Source organism: Natrix helvetica (genome assembly GCF_964273705.1).
Source record: "Natrix helvetica genome assembly, chromosome: 1".
NCBI lineage: Eukaryota > Metazoa > Chordata > Lepidosauria > Squamata > Natricidae > Natrix > Natrix helvetica.
Genome location: NC_138548.1, coordinates 205,137,943 through 205,155,386, shown reverse-complemented (window position 1 = coordinate 205,155,386; position 17,444 = coordinate 205,137,943). Strand labels below are relative to the sequence as shown.

Below are 17,444 nucleotides of genomic sequence, written 5' to 3'. Positions count from 1 at the left end.
ATTGTACACCAGGATATTCAAGGATCAGTGCATTCTGATGATATCCCCTCATCCAAAAATACAATGTATTATTAAAATCAATGTAACAACCTTGTATTAATTCACACATTTAAAAATCAAAGCCAAAATGCAAAGGAACAATCAGAATATATAAATAGGAATAACAGAATATATTTTCTGAGAGAGACCCACCACACTCTATTGTTCTTACAACGTTAATGGTAAAAATGTGGATGTTAGAAGATAGCATAAAGACAAGGAACGTGAACACAAACAAAAAGCCACATACTTCACATTGATTCAGAGTTAAAAGCAAGCTTGGGCTCCTAAATAGTTAAAATTGAGCATCAGCCCTATTACTACAGTATGATCAGGTCTTTGTTTGCTCAAAGCCATAACATCTGCTCTCCATAATTTAAATAAGGAACAGACAGGCCATCAGACATTCAAAAACCTATGAGACCTAAACAAATCCTCTGTAACTATGGGGCTGCAATCCCTTGGTTCAAATATGTTCACATTAAAATGAATTGCAACTTGAGGGTTTAAAAAAATACAAACTGCCCAGCCAGAGAAGTAAGTTCTAGCAGGAAGCACATTTCATTAAAATAAAGGTTTTGAATCAGTGCCTTTTCAGCTGTGGGAAAAAGAGAAATTTAAACAAGCACATTCTAATTTTGCAGAGCTATCCTGCCATAAAAGGCAATTGCTATTATAAGAAAGCTATTGGTAAAGTTCTCATTTAATGCAAGCAAGCCCTGGTTCCTTTTTGTGCAGTGTTTCTATGGACTAGAAAAGACTCAGAAAAATCAATATAGCCTATGCTGACTCTTTTCTTCTAAGGAACGCATAGCATTTCAAAAGGGAAAAGCGATCAAGAATATTGTCTTTCACTGGCCCATCTCTTAGTATTCACTTAAATTACCTGGAAAAAGCAAAGCTACCTGCCTGTATTACATATCAATGTATAATACTGATACATTATTATACATATAATGATGCATACATATAATATGTATATCACAAAATTAAAATTTGCAAATCATTTAAAATTTGGTCACTAACATTTTCCATGAACCACTAGTCTTAAGAAATGAATAAAACGTATGTGATCTGAGTGAACAATAGACAAATTTAAAATGAAAAATCTAAGACTAAATATAAATATTGAGACTATAAGGGGATGGAAGAGACATTGTTTTTGTTATGCATTATCTCAATTTTGTTGTTTCTTTATTTTAGTGGTAAAATACCAGGGTTCTGAAATTTTAAAATATATGAAGCCCTATAATGATACAATAATTTGTGTAATTCTTTTTAAATGAATAACACTACAACTGCCCATTGCAACTTGACCCAAGCCAAACAAGGAGAAAATTGCAAAGCAAGTTTTGACAGGGTTACATGTGCAATCTGGCAATCCCTAGTTTACCAAGTTTTGAAAATGTTTTTTAAAAATATCTGTAAAATGATATAGCAGCTAGAAAGTTAGCTACATTTATCACAGACAACAAGAAAGCCACTATTGTATCAGCCCTCAGTTTTTGGTTCTTCTCTCTCCTTTAGAAGAATAAGTTACCGTGTTTTTCAGAGTATAAGACATACCTGTTTCCCTCAAAAAAGAGGCTGAAAATCTGGGTGCATCTTATACACCAAATACAGCATTTTTTGCCTCCTGAAACCCCACCCCTTTCACCAAAATGGTCGTGCATAGCCTTTAGGAGTCTTGCAGAGTGTTCCTGGGGGCTGGGGAGGACAGAAATGAGCAAAAACAGGTCATTTTTTGCTCAATTCCCACCCCCACCCCACCCCCAGGAGCAATCTATAAGTCTCCTAAAGGCTATTCATGCCCTTTTTTTTTACAAAAACGGGGCCGTTTTCACGAAAAACAGGTCATTTTTGGGAGGTCTGCAGAGTGCAAAAACTTTTTTTAAAATTTGCCTCTTCAAAACCTTGGTGTGTCTTATACTCCGGTGCGTCTTATACTTCAAAAAATATGGGTATCTGATATAAAATGTAATCTCAGTTATGAGGCAAGAATTTCAGGTAAGTTATTAATTTATATAAGGGTGATTATAAGTTTATTTTAGTCAGTAATAGAATTATTGAAATTTCTGTTATCATCCTGAATTCTTAAAGATCATATGCATTTCATATGGAAAGTAGCATAAGATTTTTTTAAAAAATATGCTTAGAATAATACAATGAAAAGAAATGTTTAGGAATGTAAAACAAAAGGGCAATTCATTACAGACCATTTACTCTGAGCAGTATCATTAGAATGAGAGATAAATGAATATAGTGCAAAAATTACAATCCATCCCAAAATTCCACTGAATTTCCATGCAAATTCCACTGGAAAGGGGCTCAATAATACTCTTGTTCATTTATTGTAATACTAATATCCTCATCACACTATTTTTGCTCACCAAACCCTTAAAAATGGTAATTCTTACCACTGATGCTCTGAAACAGGGAATGGTATATAAAGCAATCAATGCCCATCCAACTTATTAACAGGTGGGAACAAAAGGCATTTAATCAAAGCTATATCTCTATTTATGGTGTTTTCAGTTTAACCTTCAAAACATCTGTATTCAAAACTGGGAGCAAGACACTACAACTTCCTAATTACTACAACTTAATTTCTGTGAGAAAGGAGGAAAATCCAGAAAACAGAATTAAGCAAGAGTTTCAATTCATGGGAGAACGTCCTACCTTAGAGTTCCAATGAGATCCTGAACATCTATTTGGATTCACTATAGTTCCTGTGGAACTACCACCTAGCCAGAAATAAATTAATTTGGATGCCAAAGAGAAACACTGAGATCACAAAAGTATAGGGGACTGATTCAGAAATGGCAGAGATGCCCTATGTAAAGATAGCTTAAGTGCTAATTCTAGAATAAGCAAAGGAAGAGAAGATTTATATGAGCAACTGTTCAGAAGGGTGCTGCGGAGTAGGTAACTTTTTTTTTTCATTCCTGCATGATGATTTTCCTTCTTCTGGGTAATTATTAGAAGTATAGGAGCCCTGTCCTCCTGTTCATTTGGCCCACAAATATAAGCAATTCATATGTTAACTCCGTAGGGCCAGAAGACAATCCAACCACCCACTATAACTCTCAGGGAAATAAGCATTCATTCCAGGTAAGCAACTATTCCTTACTTAAATCATTCTCTGGGATGAAGGACAGGCTAAAACCCCTTCATCTAACTTATTTACAAGGACACATGAATTATTCACTAAAAAGGGAAAAAGCAGTATGTGAGATATGCCATTCACATGAATTTTAGAAGCCCTTCAGTCCAAATGACAGCCAACATTATCTGCTATTTACAGATCTTTATGTCGTGTCACCTGAGACTGCTAAACGATTTTATGCCAGACACAGCATAAAAGGCATCACCTGCTATTATCATGGTGACTGTGTTAATATGAATGATATGCAAATTATATTCATTATACAGAAATTAAATTATACAAATTAGCTATACAGCTCTCTAGAGCAAGACATTTCCATTGTGGCCTTTGGTGTTCAACAAGTTGGTTATCCCATAAAATTGTTTGTCTGTAAAAAGGTTAATTTTACATATAATAATCATCATACTAAATTCAAATTCTATCAAAAGAAAAAAAACACAAGAAGTTTAACATAGCAGAATAAAACATTGAAAAAAAGTAACTGAACATCCCTTGTCATTGCACAGCTGATAGCAGTGGGTGATATTAAATAAATGCCATTAATAAAATTAGCATGGAGAGAGGGACAGTAAATGCAGGTTGATATCAGGTTGATTTCTTGACTGATGAAAATACACTAGGTACTTGTTTATGTTTATTTTAAAAAGGCAAGAGAAACAAAAGACTTCGTCTGAACCCTTAGTATTTTGTTCAAAACCAAACACAAAATATTGCACAAAGTTGTACAACACTTTGCAGCCTTAAAATATTCAGTTTACAAATAATTTAGGAACAGAGTCCTATACAAAGATTTAGACCGCCAAAGTCCTAATTAATTTATAATTATTGGTTCAAACATCAGCAGTCAGTTTAAGAACTAGGATATTTTTGTACATAAAGTATATCCTATTTATTAGCTGGAACTATTCGTTTTCAGATAAAAAAAATGAAAAAACAAACCTGTTTTTTCTTTAATATCACATAGCACACTGAAAAGAGCAGGTTTCATTCGGTGGCAATTCAAGGCATGTTTCCTAAATAAATAGAGAAAGGAAAAACAGAATGAATGACGAAAATAATAGAAAAATGAAAACAAAAGGATAAACGAAGAGGCAAATGCATTTCATTCAAAAGCTGGAAACCATATTGTACTAGGAGAATGGTCTACTGGGTTCATTCACGGCCCGTATTACATATATTAACTAAGCATCATGAAACTTAAACTTATATAATTAGATGATGGCTTGCATTTTAAAAGCACATGAAAAGCCTCAAGACTGCATTTGTACATTATTATATTTCTTACATTTCTATTAGCATGGTTGTCTGCTTTAAAATGAGATACACCTAGTAAAAACACAAAGAAGTATTTATGCATTCTATTTTTTAACTTTGCACCAACAATGTTACAGAATTGTGGAAATATCAACATGATATTCACTCAAACAAAGCCTGAAAGAGACTTCCCACCCATCTTAAAAGCAAACACCAACCTGGATCTACCACTGAGATATTCACACTCCTTCTAATGGGCTAGATCAGGGCTGTCAAACTCATGGCCCCTGGGTCGGATGCATCACACGCAGGCCACACCCACGGCTGGTTTAGCGAACAGGGAAAAAGTCCCGATATGTCACGTAATGCCGCTGTGACGATGCGAGTTTGACACCCATGGGCTAAAGGCAATGTTCACTACTTTCATTCCTGCTTTTATTCAAGACCAATAAATTCTACTTCTGATGTTACTGATTTCATTGTGGAATTAACTGTCAGATCTGACAGTCACTTGTTGATCATTAAACTAAAAGAACAAAAAAGTATAATGTGTAGGAATCACAGAACAATATGATACTGAGCCAGAGTGCTGGACTAAGAACAGTAATTCAGAATGCTTTGCTGTATTAGAATTCTACTCTCATGATATTTTATTCAGCAACAATATAAACTTATATTACTATTCCAAATACATCTGGAATAGTACAATGACATAAAAAAGTGGGGGAATACACTGTAGTAGTCAGTCCCTTTGTTCTAGCAATGATATTGGTTTCCACAGAGTAGTCCTTGAGTTACAACCATAATAGTGCCTGCCCATTATAGTCACAAGTATAATGGTTGTTAAGTGAGGTGCCCCCATCCCTGCTTTTCCCAATGCAGACATTAACCAATCACATAGGTTGTTAAGTGGAACAAGGATGCCTCAGTGGTAGGGGAGGCCTGGGAGACTTAGTATAAGCCCAGGCTCATCTGCCCTGGACCTTCCAAGGCTTCTCAAACCTTGAGGCACCTTGTACTCTGTTCCCCACCTCTTACAGGCCTTCCCACATTACTACTGAGCCCCCACAGGTCTTGGGCTTGCTTTCCACCCATCCACCCAAGGGAGCCTCAAGTCAACTGCAGAAGCTACGAGCACACAAGAGGTAGCTTGCAGGCCTCAGGTTTTCCCAATTCCCATTTAAGGAAAAATGGAGCCTTCTCAAAAATAGAGCCCACTACTAGAATGCAAGAATAACAACTGCCTGCAGAATAGTACAAGGTTGCCATGAGGCTGCCTCAGCAGGAAAGCTCTGTCAGAAGCTGTACAAATAAGAAAGGTAAGTTGGATGCTGCTGTGCCCTGAAATGTCTGAGAAGCAGACCAAGTCCTGCAAGTCCATGTGTGGCTGAGTGCCAGGGTAGAAAGCAGAACAAGATCTGCAAGCTGCAACAATCTTGTGCGCACCAGTAGCTTTTCCAGTCAGCTTGAGGCTCCCTTAGGCTAAGTGGCTGGGTTGGGAAGCAGGCCAAAGGGTTGTGGGGATCGCAGAAGGGCAGGATGGGTGGGGGAGATAGGCAAAGAGGACTCTGCAGCATCCATGTGGTCAGTTGTAAGGGTGAATGATCATGGGGGTGCTGCAGCAACTATAATTTTGAAAACAGATTGTAAATAGCTTTTAGGGAGTCCATTGTAACTTCAAACTGTCACTAAGCAACCAGTTATAGGTCAAGAACTACCTGTATGAAAAGTATGCTAATCTCATGAAATCTCAAACATCTTGAAAATGCCTCCAAGTGCCATTTTTAATAATTAATGTTTAGATCAAAAGCTACAAGTTGCAATTCTGACCTAATACATCCAACAGTCTTCCAGATGTTTTGTGGTATTTCAAATATGAGACTATATTCAGAATCTTCTGTTTAGTTCCAGAAAACCTTCTGTCCATCCCCACTTCAGCATGTTCCAGAGTTCTTGAAAAAATAACTGTACATGTCTAAATACAAGTGTCTCACTAATCTCTTTAGGGGGGCCCTTCCAAAGTTGCTGCAGAAACATAATTTCTCCCTCTAAAGATGAAATTGTATGGGTTTTTTTAAAAAAAAACTCATAAAAACTAATTAAAAATACTTTCCCAGGTCTCCGGGTTTTTCCCCAAAAATGGCAAAAATATTATTTCTTAACAATCATGTCATATATCATTTACCATACAGATTTAATTATAGTTCTTTTTTCCTCTTATCTCATCCGTTTAATTTCTTTTGCTATTTCTTACTCCTTTTCAAGCTTCATATGATTTGCTTATCCTGAAAGGGATGTATATGTATATGCAGATGTATCTATGCATAAAAAATGGTCATATATTGTTACCCAACCTTTAATTCCCAAAATGATTTCTGAAAGTTCTGTAATAGAAAGATTTTTATAAAAGATTGTTTACAGTACCAGAATTTTACAATTCTTGTATCTACAGTAGAAAGTAAACTAATAATCAAAGATTGCAGGAAGTCCTCCACTTAAAATCATCCATTCAGTGACTATCAGGGTTACGGAGGTGCTGAACAAAGGGATTTATGATCGATTGGTGAAGTTACAATCATTGCAGTGTCCCTGAAGTCACATAATCAAAATTCAGGTGCTTGGCAACTGCTTGCCCTTATGACCACAGTGGCACTTCACTTACTCCTATCTCCCTGTCTCCCCAAAATGTATGCCCTTTTTGCCTCCTGGACTCTGCAGCCTCCCACTGCTTGCAAGACTGGTGGAGTGAAGAGAAGGACAAAACATTCCAGTAGTGGTATGGAGAGAGGAAGACCCAAACCTTCTGGGAAAGTGGTGGAGCAGGAAGAAGGCTCAAGACTTCCAAGAGAGTGATATGGCAGGAAGAAGACCAATGTGCCAGTGGGGCTCTTGGCCCATGGCAGGTTTCTGCATGCCAGCAGGCACTGAGCCTCCCAGGGCCTTCCTCGCCCCAAGGCACAACTGCAACAGGGGAGCTGAGATTTGATATTAAAACAATGCAGCCATCTCATCAATTCACCATTGCCTTGAGATCCCCAGGCCTGCTGCTTTTTAAGGGACCCCTGGAAGGATGTAAAGGAGCGTCTGTTTCATTTTGGAGGTGAGGGGTGATTATGTTCCACTGGGCAGCTGCCATGACAAAAAAACTTAGCTTCCAGTTTTCTGCAGGACTGTCTATCCTACCCAACTAGGTCGACTATCTGGAATCTTTAAGGAGAGCAATGCTCAAGATACTAAACTCCCCTAATGAATTAGACTGTCGGTGGTTCCTGCATTTTTATTGTATGATATTGTAAATGACATTGAATCCTTTGGGAAATTGGTGGCACATAAATCATTGTTGTGATTATATGAGTGTTCAAGTGCCCATGTGTCCATCTCACTGAACAACTGCATTCTCTCTACTATCAATAATAATATAGGTGATGTTTTTAATTGAAAACATCCAAATGTTACTTTTAACATTTGGATTTATCGTTGTTTTTATTGCAAGCCACCTAGAGTCCCTTTATTGTGAAATAGACAGCTATATAACTGTGAGAAACAAACCCTATTCAAACTGAAACATTGTCAGATTTAACTACTCCCCCCCCCCCCCCATCCCGGACACATCAACTCAAATCACCCACTTAGGAAAAAACAACCCATGTGCAACAGGGAGTCTATCCCAATTCCTGCGGACAATCCAAAAGAATATTCAGTGGCATTAAAAAAATCAAGAGGGATGCACACCCTCTACTCAAGGTCTGACAACATTATCAACTAGCATGATCAATACTGGTTCTCTCCTACATCCAGTCTGAAGAATATTCAGAAAACCCACTTCATCAGGGTCCCTGCAGCTGAATCTCCATTTCTTTCTCCAATACACTGCCTAACAACTATTTGATCATCATATTAATGGCTGTCCAAAGTACCTGATTTGAGAGATGGGATCTTCAAAAGGTGCACCTCTTAGGTATTACTCCCTTTTTCGATTAATCATTACAGTAATCACTCCCAATCCTAGCAAAATACAGTTCAACTTTCCTAGCTGCAAAAACAAGCTTCATTTAACATAGATCAAGTTTACAGATAACAAGAGGCCCTTGTTCAAATTCTAGGTATTTACAAGTTCAAAAGAATCTGAGAATGCTCCTCTATTGGCCTCAACCTCTCACTAGACCCTTTCTACATTAAGTCAAACTGTGAATGTTGCAAACATGTCACAGCAATCTGCTGGACCACCTCCTCACCTATTTTTTCCTAAAATATAATGTATAATCTTGAACACCATCACTGTATCTGAGTCCAAAGACACCTTATCATATTATACTCCCAAAAGGTGAGCACATATTTGAGATTGGTTAGTGGCACTGTTTTCCTTCATTAGTGCTCATTGTTTCAGTTCCTATACAGGTAGTTCTTGACTTACCACCTTTCATTTAGTGACCGTTCAAAGTTACAATGGCACTGAAAAAAGTGACATTTTTCACACTTAACGACTGTTGCAGCATCCCTATGGTCATGTGATCAAAATTTAGATGCTTGGCAACTGACTCATATATATGACAGTTGCAGTGCCCTGGGGTCATGTGATCACCTTTTGTGCACTTCTGAGAAGCACTTTCCTGAGAACAGGAAAGCCAGATTTACTTAACAGCCAGGGTTACTAACTTAACAATTGCAGTGATTCACTTAACAACTGTGGCAAAAAAAGGCTGTAAATAGGGCAAAACTCACCTAACAAATATGTCACTTAGCAACAGAAATTTTGGGCTCAATTGTGGTCATAAATCAAGGACTACCTGTAGTTCTTCAGCATTATAGCCAGATTTTGTTTCCACTGCTTCTTTCTTGAGGTTATGCCTTATGGCTCCAGGAAAAGGCCTTGGTAATACTGCTCAATCTTAAGAGTTTTGTCAGGGAGATTAGCATTGCACCAGTCTTGATTTTATTTAGCATGGGCCAAATTTCTTTTTCATTTTCCTTAAGTGCTTGTGATATGAATATTTCTTCCTGCTGGTTCTAACAATGTTCTTTCATTCTGTAAGCTCATTTGAACAGTGGGATATGTAAATAAACATAGTTTCTTAACCATGAGACATAACTATAATTCTTCAACAATTTAACAAATCACTTTTGTAAATCCAATATAAGACAGTTATCCAGGTCATTCTTTCGGTTTGTTAAGACATTAGTGGTTTCATTTGTATATCTCCTTCCACATCATCGCATAGCCCATCATTTTTAAATCCACCTTCAAATCAAATATTCTTCTCTATTAGTAGGAGAAATTTAAGTGTTTTCTCCTTTAATTGTAACACTTAGTTCCTTTAGTTCTTTCAAGTGTCAATCTTCAAAACCTCATCTTAGACAGAGTCTTATTTTCTTTTGACCCCCGAAATAAGCACTTGGCCTTATTTTCGGGGAGATAGAACGTTGGTTCTTACCTGAACGTGTCTTTTCAGTAGAATAGAGGGAGGGGTTACGCATGGGTTTTGTCACAGCCTGATTGGTCCATAGACTGAGGGAAATTTCTATAATATTCCTCCATTTCCCATTGGCTCCCAGTTTCCTCGATGTCGAAGGACTGCACCTGCAAAATAAAAGCAGACCACGGGACCTCCCGACCCTCCACCTGGCCCATCCCTAAAGCTAACTAGGGGGGGTCATAACGACTCCCTCTATTCTACTGAAAAGACACGTTCAAGTAAGAACCAACGTTCTTTTTCCAGTAGAATCAAGGGAGGGGTTATGCATGGGACATACCCAAGTTTAGTCCCAAGGACGGAAAGGTTAGGACCCAGGGGGGAGGGGCGGCTGCCACCTGCTGCAAGACCCTGCATCCAAAGGACGCCTCAGTGGAGGCGAATACATCTAGCCGATAGTGGCGGATAAAGGGGGTCGGAGACAACCAAGAGGCCGCCCAGCAAATGTCCTCGAATGGGGCCCTGGTGGCCCATGCCACCGTGGTGGTGGCGCTCCGAGTGGAATGGGCAGTGATCCCTGCGGGAGGGGTCTGACTGGCCTGCCTCAGCCACCTGCCAATAGTGGCCGAAGACACTCTGGCCCCTAAGGACCTGGGCTGAAATGAAATAAAGACAGCCTCAGATCTGTGCACCTCTGATGTTCGCCTGAGATAGATGCGCAAGGCGCGGTGGACGTCCAGTCGGTGCCAGAGACGTTCCCTTTCGTGAGAAGGGGAAGGACAAAAATTAGGCAAGATGATCTCTTTTGCCCTGTGGAAAAGAGTGTTTACTTTTGGAAGAAATGTAGGATCCAGACAAAGGAGCACCCTATCCTGGTGAAATTGGCATAGATCATCCCTGGATGACAGAGCGCCCAGTTCCGATATGCATCTGACCGACGTCACTGCGACCAAAAAGGCCACCTTCAGGGACAACAATCTAAGGTAGACTGTTCGCAAGGGTTCAAATGGAGCTCCCGTTAAGGCCCTGAGGACAAGGGGTAAGTCCCAAGTGGGAAATCTATGTACTGGGGGAGGCCTGAGATTTGCCGTCACCTTTAGGAACCGCTTTATCAGAGGGTGGTGAGAGTGAGTGGAATTAACCTCCCGCCCCCCGAGAACAGAGAACAATGCAGCCACTTGGCGACGTAAGGTGTCATGGGCGAGGCCCCCATCTAATCCCTTCTGTAGGAATTCGAGAATCTGAACCACTGAGGCTTCAGTTCGACAGATACCAAGTGGATCGCACCATTTGACAAACGCCGACCACATGGAGTTGTAGGTCCGAGTGGTCGACGGGCACCTCAAGGCCTCGATGGTTGCTATGATCTTGGAGGATAGGTTAGCGTTCCTCAAGAGATGCCGCTGAAGTGCCAGGCAGTCAAGTGGAGCCACTGGGGCTCCGGATGGATGAGGACCCGCTGGCACAGGGCAATCTCCTCCCGAGGTATCCTCCAGGGGGGGGAATGGATAGCTGGACGAGGTCTGCAAACCAGGGCCGTCTGGGCCAATATGGGGCCAGCATGATGATGTGTGCCTTCTCTGTCACTACCTTCCTGAGGGTCCCCGGGATAAGGGGAATAGGGGGAAAGGCGTAAAGGAGGCCTGGCAGCAATCTGCTCATGAGGGCGTTCGTGCCCTCCGCGGTTCGGGTCTGGAAGCGGGAGAAGAATCTCGGCAGTTGTGAGTTCGCTGGGGTAGCAAATAGGTCTACTAGCGGGGTGCCGAACCGCTGGCAGATCTTCTGGAACAATCGGGAAGGAGTTGCCACTCGCCATTGTCGAGTATTGCTTGGCAATACTTGGTTGGACATGCCCGAGATGTGCTCCGACACCAGTGATGACAAGTGTCTCTCCGCCAGGAACCAAGTTTCAGGACCTCTAGCCAGAGACTCCGGGAGTGGGTACTTCCCTGACGTGGGCCTTTGTGGCTACATTGTCTGTCAGGAGAAGTACGTGATGTCCTACGATCGAGTCTTTGAAGTGTCGGAGGGCCAGATGGGCCGCCTTCAGCTCCAACCAGTTGATGTTGTGGCGGAGGTCCGAGACAGTCCAATGACCTTGCGCCAGTTTGGAGTCCATCAAGGCCCCCAACCAAGCAAACTCGCGTCTGTAGTCACTGTCACTCACTCCTGTTCCCAGAATGTGCAACCCCATCTCAGAGCTGGGGAAAGCCACCACTGGAGGGACAGACGTACGTCTGCCGGGAGACGAATGGATCGGAGGGGAGGGGATGAGAGTCCACTGGAGGGATCGTGAGTGTAGACGGGCCCAGGGCACTATCCCTATGCACGACACCATCTTGCCAAGCAACTGAGACAAGGTCAGGATGGAAACTGACCGACTTCTGCGAACCCTGATTGTGAGCTTTCGGAGGCTGACCAGGAGGTCTGGAGATGGACCACCCCCGCTACTGAATCGATCACTGTCCCCAGGTGTAGCATCCGTGCGGAGGGGGGGACATGACTTTTGGGAAAGTTGATGGAGAACCCCAGGATGGTAAGATGGAGGTCGATGACTGCCTGAGAGTGGGACCCTGCCTGAACTAACACATCGTCCAGGTAACATTGGAGTCTCACCGGGGTGGAGCAAAGGTGAGCCACCAATGTCGCAAGCACCTTTGTGAAGGTACGAGGAGCCGAGGCCAGGCTGAAAGGAAGGGCACAGTATTGATAATGGAGGTTCCATGTGAGAACCTCAGGTACCTGCGGTGGGTTGGCAGGATCGGGATATGAAGGTAGGCCTCTGTTAGGTCTACCTAGGCCAAGAAATCCCCCCGACGGATCCCCAGAAGAATGTACCTGAGGGATGACATTTTGAACCGTCTGTAGACTAGATATTGGTTTAGACGCTTGAGATCCAAAATCGCCCTCCAGCCCCCCAAGCTCTTTGGTACCACGAACAAGTTGGAGTAATGGCCCAACCCGCGTTCCGCCAACAGAACCGCCTCCACCGCCTGAATGTCGAGAAGATGATTTATAGCAAGATCCATCAGGCATCGTCGTTCCGGGTCCCATGAGGGAGGGAACACCCTGAAGAGCGTTGGGGGTGGAGAGGAACTCCAGTCGCAGGCCGTTCCTGACAGTGGACCTGACCCAGGCGTCCGTGGTGATCAGGTCCCACTGATCCGCAAAGTGTGGCGACCGCCTATGGGGAGATCCGGATTGGAGTCATTTTCCCCTGCGGAAGGGACAGCCGCCACCCCCACGAAAGGGCCGCCTGGACTGACATTGATATCTGTTTCGATCCTGGTAAAAAGGACGTTGGAATTGTCTGTCAGACCTAAAGGAATGGTACCTCCGCTGGTGGTCAGTCTCGGGAGCCCTGTAAGTGGGTCTACGGAATGGGACTGGGCGAGAGTCTGTCTTCTTGGCATTGGAAGGAAGGACCTTTTCCTTATCCTTGTTCTCTATTAGAATAGGATCTAGTGCCTCCCCAAATAGATTAGTGCTCGTGTAAAGGGCAGCCGCCAGATTCCATTTGGCCTCGTTGTCCATCTGCCAATTGAGCAACCACAGTAACCGTCTGGAAGTTACCGACGTGACAAAAGCTGTAGAAGCATATTTTACGGAATCTAGAGTCGCATTGGCAGAGAATTGAGAGGCGGCTATGATTTTAGAGATATCTTGATGCAGCCGCTCATCCTGGACCAGAATACGGTCCTGTAGTTGACGAAGCCATATGACAGTCATGCGGTTAAAGTAAGAAGCCGCCGCAGCAGATTTGATCGCCCAGGTGGAAGCATTAAAGTTCTTACTCAAGTTAAGTTCTACACGCTTGTCCTCCGGCTTCATCTTATCAGCAGCGTCTCCTGAGACTATGGAGGAGGAAGAGTCCAGGGCTGCTACTGGGGTATCGATTGCTGGTAATTGTAGAGCTTGGGCAAAGGCCTGCTCTACATTGTAGAAGCGGCGAGCGCTGCTACCAGGATTGGAAAAGGTGGAAGGACAGGCCACTGGTTCTTTACCATCTCTAGAAATAAGGGAGGAGCAGGAATCTCCTTGTTTGTGCTGGTGCTAGAAAACATTGCCAGATTTGGATCCCTAGGTTGAGGAACCGTTGGGTCCCCAGTTCCAATCTTAGTGGTTTTCTTGGCCTTGTGTAAAAGTGTCTTGAACATGACCGGTGGAAAAAGGCCAGGAAATGCTGGAGGATCAGGAGGAACTGAGTCCTCATCCTCTGAAAAACCCATGTCTTGATGGATGTCCTTCCCTAAAATGGAGCCTTCGCTGACCATGGAGGGGGAGGGGGCCTAACGTGGTGCTGTCTGTAATGAGCCACTGGGGCCCTGCTAGATTGTGATGCCTTTTCTCTCTGGGACATACCGGTAGCAATGCCCCATGTGACAGCTGTAGAAATGAGCCTCCTAATACTTTCAGGAAGGAGATCCAGGTCCTCAAGGTCATCCTGCGATGGACCCGAGACCAGAGGCTCCTGAGGAGCTAGCCCTGAAGAGGTATGGTAGGACCTAGAGGGGCCCTCCAAGGGATCCACATCTCCACCCCCAATGGCTCTTGGGGAGATGGAGAGGGAAGGAGAAACTTCCTGCCTGGAATGTTTGTGGGATCTAGCAGGAGAGACTGAAGGGGAAGATGGCTGAAACCTCTAGGAGGTGAACCTGAGTGGAGAGATAAGGGCCTGATAGGAGATCTGGATCTGCTGGCAGAGTTGGGCCTAGTGGACTGGGCCTGCTTTTCTGCCCTGGGGATTGTTTTCTCCAGCGCCCTCTGTCATCTAAGCTCATCCCTAGTGGTGGCTCTGGAAGGGCATTGGTCAGCCAAGGGCTTAGAAGCCACGGCCCTGGTTCTGGGCCTGTCTAATTGCCCTTCTCTGACTTTGCTTGGAGCCTCTGATGGGGCCTGCGGGAGCTCAGATCTTATTGCTGCCATTGTAGCCACTCACGTGTCAGAGTATCAAAGCCACTGTAGGTCCCACCGGTGCCTGGGCTTCGGGAGCTGTGGGCCACGTTCTAGATAAGGACCTACCAGCCTCAATCAATGGCCGTGATGCAGGAAGCAGAGTAGCCGACCACGAGGCTTCTGTAAATGGCTGCCTCCACATGGCTGCTTCAAAATGGCCACTGGCGCCTCCGATCGCGCTGCCGAGAGCCTTAGGAATGGCCGTGGCTTGTCTTTTAACTGCCGCGGCTTGTCTTTTGACCACCGCGACTCGTGTTCGGGCAAGTTCGAGCAGCAGGAAGGTAGCATGTTCGGGCAAGTTCGGAGCGGCAGGAAGACAACGCAATCAATGGAAGTGCCACTCGCCGCAAGGAGACTCCCTGCACTGGAAAAAAAGCCGCAGTTTGCCTTTTAAATTATGTGGCTCGATTGTTCTTCTGCCAAACTCACAATCTAGCTCCCGGAAAGCTGCGCCTTGAAGCCCATCACCCCAGCTGGCCCGGGAATCGGACAGGACCCCTGGCCCCGCAAGGTAGGAGGCGTGGCACCCCAAAGGGCTCTCCTATCCCGCGCGAAACAGAAACGACTGTCCCTAGGGGCCGCAGCTGAAATAAATTTAGTAATTTAGATATCCAATTAATCCAATCAAACCAATGAATTTTAGCAAGATTTACAATATTTGAAGGTTTCTTACCTAGGAGCCAAAGCAGTGCTTGGACCAAAAGACTGAGAGGAAGCTGGGAGCCAATGGGAAATGGAGGAATGTTATAGAAATTTCCCTCAGTCTATGGACCAATCAGGCTATGACAAAACCCATGCGTAACCCCTCCCTTAATTCTACTGGAAAACTTATTATTTTTGAGGTGCAGGAGGAGGTGAGCGTGGTCACCTCATGACTGCTGCTGTGTTGGAGAGGGCTTATTTAGCACATGCACTCAAAAGCCCAATTGGGCTTATTATCCAAGGTGGTCTTATTTTCCAGGAAACATGGCATATTAAAGTATTCAGAATAACAGGATTTTCCCATGGAAAGGATTCTTATAATTAGTTTCAAAATCTTATTTCAAAACCATTTGGACCAATAGTCCATTTGTAACTTCCTAAAATCAATATTCTTTTTGCTATTTATTAAAAAAAAGATTTTAAGTTCTTATATTTCTATTTAAAACTTCTTTCACTAAGGATTGAAGGAAATTCAATCTTAATTAGCAATTAAATCTTAGTAAAAGTTGCACTTCTGGTTAATATCTGAAAAGCAGTTAACAAGCAATTTCCAAAGGTAATTAAGGAAGGAAATATGCAAACCCAAAGTCCTTTGCAAAGGCAAAGTTGGAGCAAAGATGGTGATCCCTTGTCTCCCTGAGCTCTAAACTCACTCAAACTGCTGTCTGGCAGTCTCCTCATGAGAAACAACTGTCTGGAGCACATGTGTGTGAGTACAAATCCACTCTTTCTCCAGAGAAGAATCCCAAAAAGCCAATCTCTTTGTTGGATCTTCGTTCCACCATGGTCCTCTGCTTTCAGTGGTGCCATCTTCAGTTTACCAACTCTTTCCTTGAAGTCCAACAGAAATCCATTCTTCAGTCACAAACTTCTTGAATGCTAAAGGGAATCATACTTTGAATCTGAAGGGAAAAAGATGTTCTAGTGTGCATAGAAGCTTTCGCGTAATACCCGTTTGCAATTCCTTGAAGCATTCCTATTTTTTTAAGTTCACATGACCTCCCTTTCCAGCTGCAGAATGATCCTAACAAAAGATCTATGAAATTGATGTTCTGAAGAATCCTTTTGCCTTCAAATCCAAATTGCTTCACAACCCTATTCATTAGTTTTCAGAAATACACAATATGAAGTTTAATGTTTAAATAGAATAGAACTCTGCATTTTTCCCATGTATTGTTCACAATGATTTTAAAAAATCATGAAAACATTCCTAGATTGGATTTCTCATAGCCGCAACTATTATAAGCTTTCCCTTTTCTTAATTGTTTCAATATACCTAATCTTACCTCACCAAACACTCATAATCGAAAATATTTTTGACCGAAAATCTTCCTTACTTTTTATTTCATCTTTTACAGTACTGCTCTCACCTATCTCATATGCAAAATCTTTCCCTTCCCAGAATTTCTGCTCACTGAACTTCTTCGCCTTCACTCTTTAAAGGAAAATATGTAATGGCTTGACTCTACAGTATTTTTATGAAAACCACCCAAAGGGTTGCAAATTTCCATATGCTGCTGTTAGATATATGTTTATAAAATATTAGTTGATTTTTCTTTTTCAAGGCAAGCTGAATTCTTAGGGAGTACACAGACACAGTCATTAGGGGGTTTTTGGAAACAAAATAGAAGTGGTTTTGTCCATACCTTCTAGAATATTTTTTTCAATATAGCAGTCTAGCCTACAGTTCTGAGACTTCCTAATAATCTCCTATTCAAGTATTAATCCAGCCTCATGCCGCTTATCTTTTCAAGATTAACCAGAAGAGTTTAAAAAAAACATCAGACTTAAATATTTAACAACCAACAAAATATGCACAAACTTCTGTTCACATTAATGCCCCCACTTCATCAGGATAGCAGCCCACTGAATATATGGAAGATAGCCGTTTCTGACTGCTTAATTTCAGAAGGTCA

General features: G+C 42.5%; 1 protein-coding gene across 3 annotated transcripts in view; it reads right to left on the bottom strand.

Moving 5' to 3' along the window:
* Positions 1 to 17,444, bottom strand: part of PBX4 (PBX homeobox 4) — a 57,700-nt gene that overhangs the window by 33,520 nt on the left and 6,736 nt on the right. For all 3 annotated transcript variants that reach the window (XM_081955761.1, XM_081955760.1, XM_081955762.1), the window contains exon 2: positions 4,145 to 4,218. In XM_081955761.1, the coding sequence (XP_081811887.1) occupies positions 4,145 to 4,218 (74 nt within the window). The remainder of the gene's footprint in view (positions 1 to 4,144; positions 4,219 to 17,444) is intronic.